Source organism: Marmota monax, unplaced genomic scaffold (assembly GCF_021218885.2).
Source record: "Marmota monax isolate L192 unplaced genomic scaffold, Marmota_monax_Labrador192_F-V1.1 WCK01_AAM20220418_F8-fsc00129, whole genome shotgun sequence".
Classification (NCBI taxonomy): domain Eukaryota; kingdom Metazoa; phylum Chordata; class Mammalia; order Rodentia; family Sciuridae; genus Marmota; species Marmota monax.
Window position 1 is genome coordinate 2,988,360 of NW_026693811.1, and position 19,088 is coordinate 3,007,447.

Genomic DNA, 19,088 nt, shown 5'->3' on the forward strand with positions numbered 1-19,088 from the left:
ACCATTTAACAAATTAACACCAAAGAATTATAATGCAAAATATAGGACATTCTTTAATTTTCACAATTTCCTTGTAGCATTGACCTTCTCATAGACAGGGCAATTACCAGTCCTCCAAAGTCAGAGCATGTATTGATTTCTTTAAAAGCACCAGTTATGATGATGAATTTGCCAGACCTTCAACCTTGTTTAGATGGAGTATTATAGTGCAGCTGCTATTTTTATTCTTCTAGCATTGGAATTAATAGAATATTAACTCTTTTTTCTTCTGCCTAAATGATCTTTGATTTTTAACAATATTTTTTATATTTTTATATATATCTACAGGGTATTAATATTATGTTCTGTCTTTCTTTATACCTTTGTATTATTTTCTAACCCCTTTGAACTGTTCTCCATTTTGTATACAAACAAGGTTTTTTTCCTTCTAATTTGGAAAGGTTTAATGAATTTTACTTTTTCTACCTTTGTCCTCTAAGGATTATAGAATCCTTAAAATTCCTAGGAATGACTGTGTAGGTCAGATAACTCAATGGGGAAATACTGAGATAAAAATGATCGTGTATTCTCATTGCTCAAGGACCTTATGCATAAGAGTCAATCACTGTAAATTGTTTCAAAATAATAATGAACTATGAAAAATTGTGGAACTACTTTACAATGATATTCTCATTTCACTGATTCCACTGGGAGGTGTGTTTCTGTTCTACCCTGAAGCATTTCTCTTTTTTTTCTTCTTAATTACAGATTTTTGTTCATTCTTCTGGGACCCCTGGGAAAGGGTCAACAGTACCATGAGATTGGCAGATCAATTGCAACACTCATGACAGATGAGGTATTTATTCAAGTTTGTTTCACTAGCTCCTCTTTCCATGACAGTTTGCTACAATTCAGATTTCTTTGTACTGAATTTCATTCTATCATGTATCCATTATCAAATTTCCTTGAGAAAAAATTGTTCAAAAGAGATTGTAGATTAACACCCAAGAATATAATATTTTAAAATACCATATTCTAAAGAGAGTTAGTTTAGTGACAGTTATATTGGTTTATATTCCCTTTATTATATTCCTGCCAACGTAAGCATCACTGTTTATCATTGCAGATTTTATTTTGGGAAAAAATAATTTTAAGGTCTAAATGAAAAGCAATGGTGTGTTATTTGAATAGTATACATAACACCAAAAAGCCCTGCAACATCTGTCATTTTTCTGCAGTTACTTTACATATATGAAGATGTTTTAAGAGACTTTTTGGACTTTTAGAGGCCCTATAGATAGATTTTCAAGGGGCTTGTTATCCCTGTCATAGAGTGCTCAATTTTTTTCTGTGTGGAAAAAAATTGTGTGTAAATTTCGTTTTTGGACTAGAAAAAGCTTTCATCAACTTCTCAAAGAGATGTATGTCTCAAAAAGTAAGATCTTAAAATAAGAACATAAAAACTTGTATGATATAACTTTTCTTTGACTTGTATTCCCCACACAGTATGGAAATTTGTTCTTATTGTTAAAGGAAAGAGCAGATGGGAAAGATCACAGAAGGGGCATTAATTCAGTACTAAATGAACAAATGGGATTATATATTATCTAGAATATCATCTAAATAATATAATAATGTGTTTATTGGAATACAGGGATGCAAATACTTGAAAATTTCATAAAAGGAGCCAATTAGTGTTGTATATTACTTTTCCTAACTTTATGAAATTGGAAAAATTGAACTTATGTTTGGGGTTTGACATTATAAGCTTTTCTATCTGTTAAAATTAAGTTTTATATGAATTAACGATGTATATTTATACATTGGCAACTAAAAGCTTGGAAAAACGTTTTAAAAATCAATTTTCTAAAAAAGCCAATTTAATGACTGTATTTGTTGCTTATGGCTCCTATAAAAAATTGCCATGAACTGGATGGCTTAAAACAAGTAATTTGTTTTCTCCTGGTTTTTTTTTTTTTTTTTTTTTTTTGAGGCCATAAGTATGAAGTTCACATGTCAGCAGAGCCACACTCCTTTATAAGTCTCTAGGGGAGGGTTCTTCTTTATCTCTTCCATTTCTGGTGACTCCTGCTATTCCTTGGCTTATGGCAGAACTTCCATATCTGTCTCTACATTCATGGGCTTTTCTCCATGTCTCTATGTCTTCCCATTTTCTGTTATCAATGACATCTGACATTGGATTTGGGGCCCAGCTAGGTCTAGGATGACTTCATCTTGAGATCTTTACCTTTAAATTAAAATTTCATCTTTATATTCTTACCTGTAAATTCTATCTTCAATAACCCTTATTTCTATTGGTAGAACTCTCTGAGAAAACTCATAGTATCTCAACTTTTAGTGTTTCCAAATTAATATTTTACAGTATTGTTAAATAAATTATATTGTGATTTGTGTTTTATAAATTAAGTATATTATCACTTTCATGAACATTTATTTCAAGTTTTATTATGTTTTGGACAGCATTTCTCTCCATCTAAGACATTTAGGTCACTACATAAGAGAGTTGTGAGGTATGCCACATTTTATAATATGAAAGGAGTGTAGTATATCCTGAAAGGCTCAGGTATAGTCTTTTTAGTTCTCATCTTCCTTTTCCCCAAGTGTGAATCAAAATTTTCTCAAGAGGATCTGTATATGGGGTAAAAATGGGAGCTCATAACCCACTTGAATCTAAGTGTGAAATATGATATATCAAGAACTATGTAATGTTTTGAACAGCCAACAATAAAAAATTTAAAAAAAGAATTTTTAGAATCAGTTAAGTTACTGGAATGTGTGGGTTAAATAAAAAATAATGAAATATGAAAAAAAAATTTTTCTCAAGAGGAAAATGTTGGTTCTGAACAATAGGGAAACACTCATGTTTAATTTTAGATTTAGAATGAGATCAGAGAAGGGGCTTCCTCCAGTTTCCTTGATTGATGAGACTACCTAATTTGAGAACATACATTAGCCTTCTAATGAAGACTGGAAATGAATCCTTTAGACTTGAAAGTTTTGAATTTAGCTTTAGGAAAATTTGTAATTCTTTGTGTGTACTGGCATAAAGAAGCAGAAAGCCCAACAGAAAATTACCCATATCAATAAGAATTATTAATTATTAATTATTAATTATACCAGGGCATGTAAATTGAATAGAATATTGATTGAATATGAAAAACCTGTTTGAATACATTTATTTATTTGTTTATTTTAGTACTGGGAACCAAACCCCAGGTCTGACACATGTAAGGCTAGCATTTTATCACTGAGCAATATCCCCTGCTCTTAGTATGTTTAAAATACTTTTAAAAAGAAAAACAATGGGTTATTGTTCAAAGTCCAGGTGCTTATTTAATTGCTTTGAAGTCTATAATAATTTAATCATTAAGAATGAAACTGAATATGTTGATTTATAGAGTTAACTTGCTAAGAAAATGATTAGTTGTATTATAAAACTGTAAATTCTGTGAAAGCAGTAACAGCTGATTTTGCCAGAGATCAAATAAAGACTTGTTGAAGTGAACTTCATCCTTTTCTTTTTTTTCCTTTGTCTGTATTGGGAGGTTCTGATAGATAGAACATATCTTTTATATTTTCAAATCCTTTTGTATTTTCAGACTCAGCATAGATCCCTGTGTCAGGGGTCAATAATTTTTTCTTTTTCTGTTATCATGTATATCTAAAAAGAATATTTTGATACTCTTTTCAACAAAACATTTATGAAAATTAAATTTCTAGTTATACGTTTGTTAAAAAAATAAAAAGAACAAATAAAATTTAAAATGAATCAATATTGAATGTACAACTCATCCTGCCAATATCTTGAATCAATAATAATCACTTTCTTCATTGCTGTTGAGCTTTACTAGAGAATATCAAATGATTGTGCTTATCAGCACTGCTACCCATTTATTCATCCCTTTACATTTGAAAATATTATGTATATAGATATGTTGTTATGTATCATCATAGAACTTAAAACTGAGAAATTTTAAAAATATTCATTTTAAAATCTATTTTAAAATAATAGTAAAGCCATTATATATTAACATAACAGTTTTATGAAAACCACAGCAATCGGAAAACCAAAAGTATTTTCTACTAAAAATGGTACAGTTTTGCCTTTTTTGTTCTGGATTTTCAAACAGTTTTCTTTCTTTCTTAGATCTCAAATCAACACTGGCTCTGTGCAGTCAGCAAACATGCCCAACACATGGTAGCTACTTAAAATATATGTATGAAATGAATATCCAGGTCTCTCCTATCCTAAAAGTAAATGTCTTACTGCTTAATAGTTTCTAGCATTGAGGAAGTGTTTTCAAAATCTGACTCTTGAGAGTTTTGAAACAGCAGTGTGTACTTGGTCATGAATATTTTAGCTTCATCTAACATATTGCAGTCTGATATTTGCTACTAACACTCTACTGAAACTGCTCCCAGTCAGGTCACCATTTACAAATATACTATTGAATGTTCAGATTGATGTTGAATACCACTTTTTTCTTGTTTTATATTTCCCCCATGAAAAGGAGTTAAAATTTATTGTATACTATTGAATGTTCAGATTGATGTTGAATACCACTTTTTTTCTTGTTTTATATTTCCCCCATGAAAAGGAGTTAAAATTTATTGTATGCTTTGTTTTGATACTAAATGTCTGAAATGTTACTGTTTACCCCAAGGTTATCAATTATCCTGCTACATTGTATTTATTGAGCTTTCATATGTTTTTTTTCAGCATATCTGGAATTGCTTTATGTGTGATATGTGGATAGAAATATAGTTTCATTTTAGATAGATTAACAATTGGCTCAGTACCATTAATTGACTAGTGTGTCATTTTTTTTTTTTTTGCAATCCCTGCCTTTCAAAAAAAATCTACTTTGATGCTAATGTCACACTGTTTTACATAAAACAACTTTATAAAGAGTTTTGAACTATAGTAAAACCAGTCTCTGTGTTCCTCATTAATTCCTTTGATAAGTATGTATTGGATAAATATTTATCAGGCATTCTGACAGAAATGGTGGGTGAACAAAATGATAGAAGTGAACAAAATGGATAGAAGTGAACAAAATGGACAAAAGCCTTTTCTTTCATTAAGCCAATGTTCTAGTGGAAAGACAGACCAACATAGAACTAAAACATATGGCATATGGAGGTAAACACTATGGAAGGAGGGACAGGAGATAGAATTGGGTGGAAAGTGGCACCAGTTTAAATGGTCAGAGAAGAACTTACTGAAGAGACATTTCAACCAAGAACCTAAAGGAGGAAAGAGAGCAGCCTGTGCAGACAGCTATGGGAAGAGTGTTTCAAGAAAAAAATAAACAATGGCAAAGGCTTTGAGGAAAGAGTGTTTCTGAAATAACAGGTGAAAGCAAGGAGGACAAAATGGCTGGGAAGGAGTGAGGAAGGTAAAGAGCAGCAGGCATGAAGTCAGGAGGGCAGCAGGGGCAGTCTCCATGGGCATTTGTGGGTCATACAAGGACACTGAGTTGGAAGCTAATGGAGTGTTTTGAGTAGAGAATTGTACTTTGTAGTCATCCTTGACTCCTCTATTTCTTTAACACCCTAAATACGATCTGTCAGTAAAGCTTCCTGGTTGTGCTTTCACAGTGTAAAAGCACAGAATCCCACTACTTCCCACTTTCTACTCTATTATAGTCTAGTTTTCATCGTCACTTGGTCCATGTCACTGTTATTATTCTTTTATTGAAAGAGCCTCCTTGCTATTTTTTCTGTACTTGTTTCACTTCATTTTCTTATCAATGCAAAAACTAGAGTAATCCCTCCTCTGTTAGAGACCCTTGAGTGAGTGGTTCCCTATGTCACTGAATCAAAGTTCTTATGTTGACCTACAAAGTCCTGCAGGGCTTTAAAAAATATTGTTGTTGTTGTTGTTGTTGTTATTATTATTATTAGGACTGAACCAGGGTCATTCTACCACTGAGATACATCTCTAGTTCTTTTTATTTTATTTCACTATTTGAGGATCTTGCCTAGTAGTTGAGACTGGCCTTGAACTTGTGATCTTCCTGCTTCAGCCTAGCTGGGATTAAGGCATGTGCCACGATGCCCCTGCTAATCCTGCAGGACTTTGCCTCTTCCACTTTATGTCTCAGTCCTACTATTTCCCTCTTGCTTTTATCAGCTCCAAGAATTGGCCTCTTTGTTGCTTCTTAAAAAATGACATGAATGGTCTACACTTGCAGTTCCCTCTGCCAAGAAAGTCTTGTTCCCAATAGCTACACAGTCTGCACTCTTCAGGTCTTTGCTATAATAGCTATTGATTGAAATCTTCCTCAACACTCTTTTTAAAATTTCAGCATTGCCTAGTCATTTCCTTATTCCTCTTTGCTGTTTGTCCACAGCACTTGCCATTATCCGTCAAAATTTTTTTATGTTATTTATTTTCTTTCTCCCCCTCACTAGAATTTAAACTCCATAAAACATGGATTTTTATTGGTTTGTTCACCTAACACCTAAAGAGTTCGGATAAATCTTTATTGAATGAAATTTCAGAGTTTGTTTGAAAAGCAAAAAGACATTAAATTACTAAATACACAGTTAACAATAAATTCTACTAGAGCATTATAATTACAGAGAAAGCTATCAAGAAGGAAGAAGTATTATGAGAGTATTAAAAAAAATGTCTAATTTTGTCTGAGAAGGGATCAAGAAAGGCTTCTCTGAGAAGTCAGATGTGTATGTGTGTGTGTGTGTGTGTGTGCCCTTAGATCTGTTAGACAAAGAGAAGGAAGATGAGCAATTCAAAGTAATTAAGTTACTTGGGAAATTGGCACATACTGTTTATAATTTAAAATCAAATAAAGAGTAGTGTCTATCTTTGAGGAGTTTTAAATAATAGGAAATCAGCTGCTTTGGACATTCATCTGTCTAAAGCAGGATATAGGATCATGTGACCTCTTGAAGCAATTTTTTAATTGAGTGAGATCACATAAAGATCTCAAAAGAGCTGATAGTAGCAAGAAAAGAAGAGCAGCTAAACTCTCATTAAAGATTATGAACATTTGCAATTTATAAGTGTTCAGATTGGATTTCAGGGCCAGGTAAAGATCTTTATGTGTGAGTATTTGTAGCTTATACAAGCACTTTGAGTTCGGAAACAAAATGATAGTCTGAGCCATAAAAACAGTGTCTTGGGGCAAGGAACTCTGTGTTTTTATATTTTAAAAATCTCTTTCTCAAAATATAGCTAAGCCCTTTATATAACTTGATGTTTTCATATTATAATAAGTGAAGACTATATGTTTATCACACCAATGATGTTTTGTGAAGTGTTATTAGATGGAAAGTCAAGAAATAGCCTTTAAAACTGATTAGGATCATCCAGTCAGCAGTTTAGATTAAGTGTCCAACCAGAAATTGAAACAAATGGTCTGAAAGTGGAATAGAATATTTGAAGCAGAATTTTCTTTTCTTTTCTTTTTTATATAGTGTGTAGCTTTTCAGATAGGATTTTTTTCTCTAAATAATATTTATTTAAATTTCTTACCCGTCTTTTGGGAACATGATATCTCATTTCTTTTGAGCACTGAATAATATTTTATTGTCTAAATGCATCACTGTTTACATATTCACCTACTTAAGGACATTTTGGTAGCTTCCAAGTTTTTGAAATTAGGAATAAAGTTGTTATAAACGCCTTTGTGCTGTTTTGTGCAAATAAAAGGTTTGAATTTATTTAGGTCAATACAAAGAAGCACAATTGCTGAGTCATGTGTAAAAGCATGATTAGTTTCTTAAGAAAGTGCCACATGGCTCCAAAGGTAGCTGAACCATTTTACATTTCAAACATTGATTGAAATTGCTTGTAGCTCCACGTCCTTGCCAGTATTTAATGTTTTGGAGTTTAACCACTCTGGAGTGTATATAGTGGTATATCATTGTTTAAGTTTGCAATTTTTTAATGTGAAACATTTTCTCATTTGCTCATCTGTCATCTGTATGTATCCATATTAAGGCACTTGCTCAGATGTTTGCCCATTTTTTAGGCTGTTTTCTTATTGTTGAGTTTTAAGAGTTCTTATACAGTTTACACAATAGTCCTTATTGAAATACGTTCTTTGCAAATGTTTTCTATCAGTCTGTGGTTTGTCTTCTCTGTTTTCTGATAGTATATTTAAAAAATACTGAATTCTTTTTTTTATATATGACAGCAGAATGCATTACAATTCTTATTACACATATAGAGCACAATTTTTCATATCTCTGGTTGTATACAAAGTATATTCACACCAATTCGTGTCTTCATACATGTACTTTGGATAATAATGATCATCAGATTCCACCATCATTTCTAACCCCTCCTCCCTCCCTTCCCTTCCAATCCCTCTGCCCTATCTAGAGTTCATCTATTCCTCCCATGTTCCCTCTCCCTATCCCACTATGAATCAGCCTCCTTATATCAAAGAAAACATTTGGCATTTGTTTTTTTGGGATTGGCTAACTTCAGGTCTTTGCTGTAATAGCTACTGACCGAAACCTTCCTTAACATTCTTTTTAAAATTTCAGCATCCCCTAGTCATTTCCTTATTCCCCTTTGCTGTTTGTCCACAGCACTTGCCATTGAGTAGCATTGAATATTTGGTCATTTTAATACATACCAGTAAAAAATAATATAGGAATCCCTAACCTCAAATATTCTGTTTTCTCATGTGTAAAATGCAAAAATTTGTCAGAAGTGTGTATCTTATTTTTAATGTAAATGAATTTGTCCAGTTTCTCCTTATTTTTTTTTCTCACTTGTGTTGAGTGTATTGTCCTGCATGTCAGTCAGGAGGAGCTTGGTTATGCTGAGGGAAAAGCCAACTAAAATCTTTGTGTCTTAAAACAGCAGACGTTACATGGTGCTGAATGGCCATCACAGGCTGGCAGGGGGGCTCTGCTGATTAGTCACTTGGGCACTCAGGCTCATAGAAACTCAACCTGGACCTGTGTTTTTCAGTTCCTAATCAGATAGAGGTAATGCAATATGTCACACACTGGAGCTCATAACTTCTAGTCAAAGGTGACAAATGTGCACCTAAATTGACCACACCTAATCCAAATGACAAGAAGGCAAAAAAGTCTAATCCTACCATGTGTCTCAGAGAGGGCTTGGAAGATCTGTGAACAGCCAAAATGACTGCACATGTATGGGCAGGCTGAAAATATAACTCATTCTTTGAATGGAAAATAGTTTCTGTTCTTTTTAAATATACAGCCAGAAAGTACTAATTTATAACATTATTATTTTCAAAATTGAATAAAATTAACCTTTTAAATTAGTTTATGTATATCAGGATATAATTATAATATTTCTAATACAGTTTACAAATTTTATTCTCTATTTTTAAGCAAGGAGTTCCTCCACATATAAATACATATAAATAACCTTTATGTAGCTTAAAATTTTAACTGTAGTTTAATGAGTTTTCATTTGTTTTACTTTTCCTTTCCCTTACTCCTCACCTCCAGAAATTTTACCATTCACACTAGCATCCAGAGAAAAATAGTGTGGAATCTGTGTGGAATCATAAAATAATGTATAATATTTTACATTAGAATGAGAGCTGCCTATTTCTTCAAAATGTTATAATCACATGTGGGATCCTGGGAAATGAAAATACTGAAATCATTAAGATGTTTATAATTTTTAAACTACAAGTGGTATTTCCTTGTACAGGTCTTTCATGATGTTGCTTACAAAGCTAAAGATCGCAATGACTTGGTATCAGGGATTGATGAATTTCTGGATCAGGTTACAGTTCTCCCTCCTGGAGAATGGGACCCCAGCATTCGAATAGAGCCTCCCAAGAATGTTCCTTCACAGGTATGTATATTTGAAAACACTCTTTAAAATGTCATAATTTTGTTTTCCTTTAAATATATGTCCTAAAATAATATAACCCTTCAGAAAGATTCAAATAGCTGAAGCATGAATTTACAAAAGCTTTCTTGATACTACTCTGCAGAAATTTAGCATTTCAAATGCAAGCCACTAAATCAGTCTCATGCTCCTGGAAAGGGATTTTACATGGGAAGAAAATTAAAATTTTAATGACAACATAAAATATGGCCTGGGATAAAGCTTACCAGTCCTTTGGGGTTCTGGATACATTACTTTGAATTTGGCAATTATTAGGAAAATTTCAAGGCATGGCTTAATGATTTTATACAGAAAACTTCCTGTTACTACTAGCCACAGTGAAAATTGGGAAGAATTTTTTAGTGTAATTCTTATATTTTTATTACTTTTATGTAGATTTGTGATATAAAAGTTGTAAAATTTTTGCCTATAAAATTTGAATATGTATTTTATCCATCATACATTCCAGAAAGATATTGCTATTGTTTGGGTCATTTTTTATTATAGGCATGACTGTTGAGAGTGGTAGCCAAATGTTTACAAGTCCCCCTCCTCATATTGCCACCTATTTCCTAGGGGATAAGCCTTTCAAATGACCCCAACAATATCCTTTTTCTCTGCCTTGCCTTTGGTTCTTGCCCTGAGGGAGTCCCGCCTGGTCTGACTTGCTGCTCTGGTTCAAGTGACAGGTGGCCTGACTGACACAGTCTTGGGTTAGTCAGAATTGGGCAAATGAGCAGGTGTATCACTCAACAATGAGTATGTATAAAGGTCATCTTGATTTTACTATCAATTTAAAGAAAATATATTAATATTTTATCCCTATATTTTTATTCTGAAGTCATTCTATAATTATTAAAGACTATTCACTTTCATTTACAATACCATTTTTATGATTTTATAACTGCTATTACATAGTTTCAGTTGTTCTACTACTAAAATAAAAGCAGTTTCTTAAGGAATAATTGTAAGGATTGCCTTTTTCTGTGTTGTATACATCTTCCCACTAATGATTTGGGAAAGGCAAGATTATGCTCTCTGAGTTAATTAAAAAAAACTCTTTAATTGATGTCATTTGGATAAATTCGGTGATAATATAAAAGCATGGAAAATGTGACTTTAAAAGTCACTGTAACACCAGTTAGTTACTCAAACATTAAAGTTGAAGTAAAATGTTTTTTTTTTTAAATACCCTGTTTTTGAGGCAAGTCAAGAATGGGAGGTCTGTACTTTCCATTATTTGTATGAGAAAATACAAATTAATTAGTAAATTCTGAGTATTGAGAGACAAAAGTTCAAAGAACATTGAATTAAGAATCCAGACATCTGGGTTCTGCCATTATTCATTTGTCTGACCTTGAACAAATACTTTATTTTCTGATCTTCTGTTATCAGTGCTGCCCAGAAGAACTTTCTGCAATGATGGAAATGTTCTAAATCTATGCTACAAAATAACTAAGCCATTATTGAGCACTGAAATTGTAGCTCCTGCAACTGAAGAACAGAAATTTTATTTAATTTAACTTAAATTCATATAGACATGTGGTTAGTGGCTAACATATTACACAGCAAAATTCTATATAATGAGTTTGAATCAGAAATACTCTGAATGCTTCATTTCAATGTTAATATTTTCAAAGGCATGTTATGTTTATGTAATAATATGAATCTGTGTTTTCTTCTATTAGATGTAGTAACATGAATGAACATATATTAAGCACCCTGACTTCATACTCATTCAGATAATATTTTCCCTGATGGAAAAAAAATTCTGTAGTTTTTATTCTTTTGAAATGTGCAAATCACAGCATCTTAAATACTTTTTTCATTCAGTTAAAAGAAGAATAACCTGCCACCTCAAAGAATAACCCTGAAAATATTCATTAGAACTTTGTGTCATTCATTCTAACGATTCCCTTTTATGTACCCAAAACTTTTATATTTTCTCATGCCACGTACTTGCTTGTCAAAATCACAATCCTGTTAGAATCTTTACTTTGTATCTGTACAATATAGCTGAAGCTGAAGGAAAATGTATAATTGCATTGACAGTTCTTACATTATTTCAAGACCACAACCTCAATAGGACTGTTAATGTTGCAAGTTTATCATACTTGTCTTCTCAAGTCCAATCTTTCTCTTTAGATGATGATTTCACAACTGTTCTCTCCTCAAATCTTCATCATATCTTTCCTGACCCTCACTCTCATAGGTTGACTTGCTTTTTCCTGAGAAATTCAAGAAAACCAAAAAGCATTTTCCAATGACTCCTGCCATCACACTTAACCTGTATGCCAACAGTGGTATCCACATGTGCTGCCATCTTACATATTACTCCTGGGGAACTATTTGAAGCCAGCCTTCTACTTGTGCATTAGATTCTATCTCTTCACATCTACTCAAGGACATTACCATTATCTTTCTCCTGTATATCATGAATTATTTTGTTCTGTGTTACATTTTATTAGCATACAGTATAGTGTTAACTTGCCAATCTTAAAAAAATAACTATTGATACCACTTACCACTACCTCTGCCAGTAAGTTACATTTCTTGTTTATCTTTGCAACAGAATGTCACAGAAGAGTTCTTTGTACCACCTGCCTGAAATTCCTCTCCTCCAAGTCTCTCTCAACATCTACTCCAATAAAACTCTTGCCCCCTGCTGCCCTGACTTCACTTAAATACTTAACATGATGGTCACCAATGATCTCCATAATGCTAAATCCCACGGTCAACTCTCAGTCCACATTTTATTTAACCTATCAACTAATAGTATTTGACAGAGTTGATGATAATTTTTTTCCCTTGGTAGATTTGCTTGACTCCCCAATCATCACACTCTTAGTTTCCTACAATCCCATTGATCACTCCTTCTCAGACCCCTTCTCTGTTTCTTCTTCTGATTTTTTTTTATGTTGAAATGACACAAGGCTCAGACTTTAATCATTTTCTCTTTTCTGTTTACATTCTCATGAGGATATCATCTTATCTTAGAGTCTTAAACTTTCCTGAAATTCATTTTCCACCCTGCACTTGAGTGTTATTATCCAACTGCCTATCATGTGACTTTACTTCAGTGTCTTCTATATATCTACAGGTTAACATGTTGAAAGTTTGAACTGATTTGTCCATTGTCCTGTTTCTATACCTATATACATCTTTGCATTTATGATTTTAGAAAAAGACAATATAATGTTTCCCAAAGTATATAAAAACCACTGATATTTTCTCAGAACCTGTTGCATTCACACCTCCCCACCTTGGTTAACTACTAACTACATCCTTAGCATTGATCAGGCTAAAATCATCAATTCTTTTTTTTTCTTATACCAGACTTCTATTCTGTAAGGAAATTCTATTGCCTTAACATTCAACATTTATCCATAATTATGTTATTTTTCACTACTGCTACTGTTACAACCCTGGTTCATCCTGCCATCATCTCCTGGATTACTGAAATAACCTCCTAACTGGTTGGCTCATTGTTTCATCCCTGGGCTTCTAGAATCTGTTCTTGACATAGCAGCCAAAGTAACTTAAGTTCTGTTATGCCACTCCTTTCCTCAAATGTTCATTTCACTGAGAATAAGAGCCAGACCCTTACAATGGACAATAATATACACTATCTGACTTCTCTTTACATCTGAAATATCTTTCTGCCATTTTTTTTTCTTTCTCATTTCTCTCCAACAAGATCTCCTTGCTCCTGTTCTTCAAGCTCTCCAGCCACTCTCCCCATTATGAGTGCCCCACTGGCTATTCTTTTTATCTGGATATCTCCTGGTTATCTCCTGGCTAATGCCCTTATCTCCTTCAAGTTCTTCACAAATGAGCCTTTGTCACCAAGCCTGCCTGACCCCTCTACTTATTATAGCCAGACTTTCACCTACCCACCACATACCCCAGACTCCCCCAACTCTGCCCTATATGTTTCTTCTTCCGTAGCTCTTGCTTTCTAACACACAGTAGAATTAATTTACTCATTTAATTTTTTGTCTGCCTTTCCATAAGAATATAAGCTCCATAGACCCAATTTGTCCACTGGTATATTCCAAGGGCCTAGTATATTTTTGAAATATCAAAATACTTCTGTTTCAGATCATTTAACATTTTCTATATTTCCTTCAGAATAAGTATTGGTATTATTCATACACATTACATTTTTTTCAAATGCCATTTTCCTTTCTCTTTGAGGAAACATGTACTTTAGAATGGTTAATATCTTTCATGATTTATCATTTATTTTCATCAATGTATGGCTTTTTAAAAACTGTAAAACGATGATTTAACTTATCCAGAAGGGATAGTTTTCCCAGAAGACCAAATATTATCACTTGCTTTCTACTACTGGTGGGTGCTATGAAAAATTTCCCTAGGTAATTAGGAAGTAGATCTTGAGGACCACTTTTACATCCCTTTGTTCTGTATTATATCTTTTTTTATTACCATATAACATACTATCAACTTGCTAATCTTAAATGTATCCTATTTACCTGTGAAGACATTTTCATCAGTTGATAGATATTTTATATTCATACTTTAGTCTCATTGTATCTATTCACATGCCCAGGGAAAATGTAAAAACATTAAGCAATGAACTGTTCTCTATTGTGCTCATTACAAAAATCTGTTTTTCTCATGTTTTAAACATGAACCATTCTAAATTTCCCATTGTGCATAGACCAGTTGATAAGTCACTTTTGTGCTTCACATTTACACTATTTTGGAATGGCATTCAAGTACAATTTTTAATTGTACCACTTAATTTTTTTAAACTATCTTTTCAAGTGCTTTTGAACTCATTGGTGTACTGTACATGGTGGGATTATGTATAGGGCTTTCCAGTTTTTTTTTTTTTTAACTTCTCTCCCTGATAAAGGTGGGTGGAATAAATCTAAGGGAAAATAACACATAAACTTCCATTAATTTGTCATTGGTTCAATTAGATGCTTTCTTTTATAATAATGTTTGGGTATATGAATCAGAAAGCCTTATCAATTATTCCTTGGGTACAAAGATATTAGCTGGAATTAAGGAGGGAAATACAATTTAAAATTAACAGATAGTAGTGTTTATTGAACAAACTATGCCATGCATAGAACACCACCATGCCTAACACCTTCTTACTCTAGCCTACCCCATCAACCCGTCTTTCTCTTTTTCCAGTATTTCACTTTTCTTTGTAGCTCCTATATTTACCTCATGTTACAAGTTTATTGTATACCCATCAATAGAATGCTTTTTATTTTAGTTTTTTCCTTCATCTGCCTCCTCTACCTCTGCCTCCTTCTTTTCTTTCTTTCTCTTTTATGGTCTGGGGATCAAACCCAGGAAAATGGGCATGCTAGGTGAGTGTTTTACCCCTGAGCTATATCCATAGCTCTTAGGATGTCTTTTCTTCCTTACCTTTGCAACTCTAGCGTTAATAACAATTAATGACACACATTAGGCACAGAATATACATTAATGGAAAGAATAAATAAATAAATGCCCATTACCTCATTTAATTCTCTCAGTGATACTGTAAGATAGGTATTATTGTTACCACCAATAAATAGAGGAGGGAACTAAATCTTTAGGAGGCTAGATAACTTCTCAGAGGTCAAGCAGACTATAAGTCATACAACCTGTGTTCTTAGCCACTCTGCTTATTGCTTCAAGAAAAAAAAAATACTGTTATTTGCAATTAACCTGGAATTAAAACAAAACAAAACAAACAACAAAACAAAAACTTCCTGCAGGAAAAGAGGAAGATTCCTGCTGTACCAAATGGAACAGCAGCTCATGGGGAACCTGAGCCTCACGGGGGACATAGTGGACCTGAACTCCAGCGAACTGGAAGGTGAGTGAAAATCACTTGTATGGGACTTCAAGGAGCAAATGACATATCATTCTTGTCTGTCAGGAATTGTTATTTTGAGATCTAATTTATTTCATACTTTTAGTACTATTTGGGGGTGAAAATGTCAATTATTTGATTTCTCTGCAGTTACTAATGATTATCATTAGTGTTAAATCAGAACAATGGATACACCATCTCATTTTATCTTACCTAATCTTTCATTTTGCTGTGCATATGCATTCACAGATCCTGTGAATGAATAAGAAAACTGTCAATTGACTCTTCCAAAAGAGCTTGTTGAAAGCTTCAAGTTCAAGATGGAAATGAAACTAAATACCAATAATTCAGTCTTGTAGACCTTATCTCATTAAATGCAAGCAGGATGTATATAATGGTACTTGTTATTTTTATGGCTGTGATTTGAAAGAGCTATATGATTTATTTTTCTAATCACACATCTTTGAAGAGATGAAAGCTTCAATTTATTTCATAAAATGGTGCTTTATGTTTTTTTGACAGCTTGTCTCTCTCCAAGCAATGTGTGAGCAGAAAATCAGAAACCCTTGGGTGGGTCTGTCTTCAGGGAATTTGTGTGTACAGCCTCCACTATAATTAAAGGCAATTGCAAAGGCCCCACAGGACTGGTGCCCCCGCCCCTCAAGGCCATTTTCTGTACTGCTTGCAATGTGTCCTCTAAGCTGGCTTTCCAGTTCCTGACGACTCTGTGCATCTTAATTCTCCTGTGTTCTTTCCCTTCATCTATGTTTTGTCTCTGAGGAAATGTCCTTTAACATCTTCCTTAGGCTCGATACCTAATTTGAGATGGTTTAATTTTTTTCTTTCTCCCGTCAGTGGAAGCTTTGTAACTCATTCTGTTCACTTTCATACTTTCAAATGCAGTCCTTTTATTTTTGGTGGTATTTTTTTCTTTCTCTCTCAGGTGTAACATACCACTTAGCTTAGATTTTTTTCGAGTTCACTTTTCCTTACTGCTTCCTAAATCCTCCCAGGTCACCAATATCCGGTATCTTCGCTTCTCCAGAGTTCTTCCACAGATTCTGTTGCTGACATGACTTGAAGTATCCATTACTCATCTGCTCTCCTGGAGTTGCTGGTGTACATCTGGGCTGCTCTTGCACTGTTCTCTGTAATGAATTCCCACTTCCGGATTTAGATTTTTTAATGCTAAAAGCACATTTATTACAGTTATTTAATAGCTAGTCAGACTAATGTATGCTCTAATAAGTAATTAATTAGAAGCCAATGGTATAATATAAATAGCTATAAATAATATCAAATAGCTATATATTAATTACTAATTAATAGCTTATAACCACCTCAAATTCTTTTTTGGGATTAGGTAGCATATAAATCATAAATGAATGCATAGTCTAGTAGAGTAACACTGTTTGAACTGTGACTTAACAAAGTATTCAGAAATTTTTAAAAATTACTCAAAATTAAATATACATATATTTTGACAAACACAGGCAGAGGAACCTAAGGTGAGCTTTTTATGTGTATAAATTTCACAGACAAGCTTCTCTGAGTTTCTAATGTCCTTTTTTTTCCCCCAGTTAAAACTTTATTCTTTTCAACCTTTTCCTGATGGAAGAAATCACTAGGAAAGCAGTGATTCTGTGCTCAAATAATCATAAAATAGTTATTAATTGAAACTATTTGTTTACATCAGGTCAAGGAAGTTAGAGAAAATAGTCAAATTTTCAGTAATTCTGAATATATACATATTCCAAGGCCAACTAGAATTTACTTCTCAAGAGAACAATTACTTTTGAGATGATTCTAAGACTGCCAAATGAATAATCCTATTCATAAAATGAATAACAAAAGTTTGACATTTTTGTATGATCCAAGTATATTTAGCATACTGACATAACTTTGGAATATAATGAGGTTTTTCACCATAAATTTTCATGTGGGAACTTCAATGTGGTTTTACTCAGTTTACTATCACATCTTTATTCCATGAAGCACACAGATCTTTCAGCAGTCAACGTTAAGTCTGAATATCATTATTAAATTTCAAAGAATTAAAATACCTAACATTAATGTTTATTAGTGTTCTCATTCCTAATAGAGTAAAAAAAATAGTTCTCAAACTTTAAGCATCATTTCATAATTTAATAGTCCCTTGCCAAAATTTTTTTTATTAAGTGTTCCAGTGTGGGTTTGGGGTATATTTGTATGGAATTATACCTACTGGGATCTTGATAGATGTTGGGATATGTTCAGGCAATAGTGGATCAAAATTACGTTTATCCAGTTCAGTTATTATCAGTTTGTTCTTTAGTTTCCTAAAAATACCAACAACCCTTGAATCTATCTGTCTCTACTAAGTATTGCTGTTATGCACAACACAAGGCCATTTAGATGTCTGTTTGGACATTATGTGGTGAGGGGTGAGGAATTTTTTTTTTGTTTTCTCCCAGAGAGACTAGGTAAGTGAAGCCATGGTAAAGCACTGCATTTTTTTCTCTAAGGTGATGTTCAGTATCGGTGTGTACAAAAGTCAGTTAACCCTCCCTCCCTTCACTTCTGTTATGCTAAATGGAATGTAAGCAATTACAAAATACTGCCAATGATTGAGAGTGGTAGGCCTGAGTTTAGAATGGTGTAGGTTGATATAGAAATGGCACAGAGAGTAGAGTAACCCTTGAATCCCAATATTTGAATGTTGATTGATGAATAGCCTTGAAAGAGTCTTGGAGTTTTAGTTTTTGACACAATATTTGGTTAAGAATCGAGATAACATAGTGGTACAAAGCCATCCCTATAGATCATGATAACATAATGTAGCAGGTTATTGTGGGTCTCAACTCTGCTGATGGAAAACATATACTGTGGCCTGGCAACAAAGCAAGTGAGCACTTCTATATATTTTTTTATATTTGGGTTTCACTATTGTGTTTCCCCCCATGTCCTAGGATTTTTGGGGGACTTATCTTAGATATCAAAAGAAAAGCTCCATTCTTCTGGAGTGACTTCAGAGATGCTTTCAGCCTGCAGTGCTTAGCATCTTTTCTGTTTCTCTACTGCGCCTGTATGTCTCCTGTCATCACATTTGGAGGACTGCTGGGAGAAGCAACTGAAGGTCGTATAGTATGTATTATCTTTTCTCTGAACTTTGAAACTGATTTGTTTGTAAGATTAATAGTAAGATAAGTGAACCTTTAATATTGGATTCTGTTATAAGGAGAGATTTAACGTGTGGTGTGACCGATAAAACTCATGTATGACTTTTCTGGACAAGTAGTGGGGAACTGGTAAACTAGGAATGGTGTATCTCAGAATAACTAATTCTGAGTCCTACATGAGATTTCTGACTGATCCCTTGATCCCTGTCCCCAGTACCAGGCCAGTTTTAGG

General features: G+C 33.4%; 1 protein-coding gene across 10 annotated transcripts in view; it reads left to right on the forward strand.

Moving 5' to 3' along the window:
* The window catches only part of Slc4a10 (solute carrier family 4 member 10), a 312,110-nt gene that overhangs the window by 235,760 nt on the left and 57,262 nt on the right, over window positions 1-19,088 (forward strand). For all 10 annotated transcript variants that reach the window (XM_058584951.1, XM_058584950.1, XM_058584957.1 and 7 more), the window contains 4 exons: window positions 748-835; window positions 9,674-9,820; window positions 15,601-15,701; window positions 18,647-18,821. In XM_058584951.1, the coding sequence (XP_058440934.1) occupies window positions 748-835; window positions 9,674-9,820; window positions 15,601-15,701; window positions 18,647-18,821 (511 nt within the window). The remainder of the gene's footprint in view (window positions 1-747; window positions 836-9,673; window positions 9,821-15,600; window positions 15,702-18,646; window positions 18,822-19,088) is intronic.